The 1,482-nt window shown below is 34.2% G+C and overlaps 1 protein-coding gene across 1 annotated transcript; it reads left to right on the top strand.

Moving 5' to 3' along the window:
- Positions 1-649: 649 nt before the first annotated feature.
- LOC107576354 (protein crumbs homolog 2-like) lies at positions 650-1,195 on the top strand. The gene is made up of 2 exons (XM_016262549.1): positions 650-879; positions 979-1,195. The coding sequence occupies exons 1-2, from the start codon at positions 651-653 to the stop codon at positions 1,098-1,100; spliced, it is 351 nt and encodes a 116-aa protein (XP_016118035.1). The 5' UTR covers position 650; the 3' UTR covers positions 1,101-1,195.
- Positions 1,196-1,482: the final 287 nt, after the last annotated feature.

The following is a 1,482-nucleotide window of genomic DNA, read 5'->3' as shown; positions in this document are numbered from 1 at the left end:
AAAATTAAAATGTAAACAGAAAAAAAATTATTCAAAATATAAATACAAATTTTAATAGTATCTCAATTATACTAAAATAACACTAAACCTTGCTTATATTCTGGTAAATCCAATTGTCTTTTATGTGTCAGTGTATATAGTTGCTATTAGCACAAGTGAAGTCCATCTGTTAAAGTCATAATCTTCTCCCCTGAGCTTTTAACCTCACCCAACTACTTAATCTTACTTTAAACTTATTAACAGTTACATTTCCCTTCACACACACGTATGCTTTTCTTCATGCTGCTTAATGGGACCTAGAGGTTAAAGATGTGGGCTGGTTTCTGAAAAGCAACAAAATTACTAAAACTTTAACTACAATTAAAATGAAAGAACATAAATAAAAACTATAATAGAAGTAAAACAAAACTACTTGAAATAAATGTTAACTGAAATCAAATATAAAAAATGTAAACTTTTAAGTTCAGCTCATCTTAATTTAGTTTAATTTGATGTGCTAAAATAACTACAAATAAAACTGAAAAAAGCACTACTAAAAATGACAAAAAATTGCTAAAACTTTAACTTAAATTAAATATGGAAAACCTGATTCAGAATATTAATAAAGCTATAATAGTTTCTCAATGATACTAAAATAACACTGGTTTTGTATGAAGTCATTTCTCCTCGAGTTGTTGTTTATGTTGTTTATTTCAGGCTATGAAGGCGAGAACTGTGAGCTTGACGTGGACGAGTGTGAAACGCAGCCGTGCGAGAATGACGGCGTATGTTTCCAGCGGTCCGACTCCAGCCACTACAGAGTTCTGCCTGAACTGGACACGGACTTCAGCTACGAGAGCGCAGCCGGATTCCTGTGCCAGTGCCGCGCTGGATTTACAGGTGAGACACAGCGCTGACGACGGCTCGTGACACTGAGACACAACATCGTCTTCTCAAAGAGCTGCTACTAACCTGTTACAATGCTTTCCTGTTACACAGGCGACAACTGTTCAGTTAACGTGAACGAATGCGAGTCCACGCCGTGTGAAAACGGAGGCACCTGTGAAGATCTCATCAATGCGTTTCAGTGCTCGTGTCCTGCGGGGTTCACAGGTGTGTAAGTGCGCTCCATATACCACCTGACTTCACTTCAGACCATTCAGAATAATGGCTGAATGCGCAACGTATTGTAGGTTCACTGGAAAAACATACCACTATTTACAGTTTTGCAAAACTCCGCAAACTGTGTTGTTTTAGTATCAGTGAGATACTATTATAGCTTTTATTTTAATATTCAGCATTTTCATTTTAATTTTGGTTAAAGTTTTAGTAATTTTGTTGAAACTAAAACCACAAAATAAACTGTTACTTGAAATTTTGGTATCATTAAGATACCATTGCAGTTTTATTAATATTTTGAATGAGCTTTTATTTTCATGTTTTTCATTTTCATTTTAATTATAGTTTTAGTAATTTTGTTGAAACTAAAACTAAAACAAAGAA

Source organism: Sinocyclocheilus grahami, unplaced genomic scaffold (genome assembly GCF_001515645.1).
Source record: "Sinocyclocheilus grahami isolate Dianchi unplaced genomic scaffold, SAMN03320097.WGS_v1.1 scaffold3567.1, whole genome shotgun sequence".
Lineage (NCBI taxonomy): Eukaryota > Metazoa > Chordata > Actinopteri > Cypriniformes > Cyprinidae > Sinocyclocheilus > Sinocyclocheilus grahami.
Note: the sequence above shows the minus strand (reverse complement) of the source record. Positions and strands in the feature narration are given on the sequence as shown.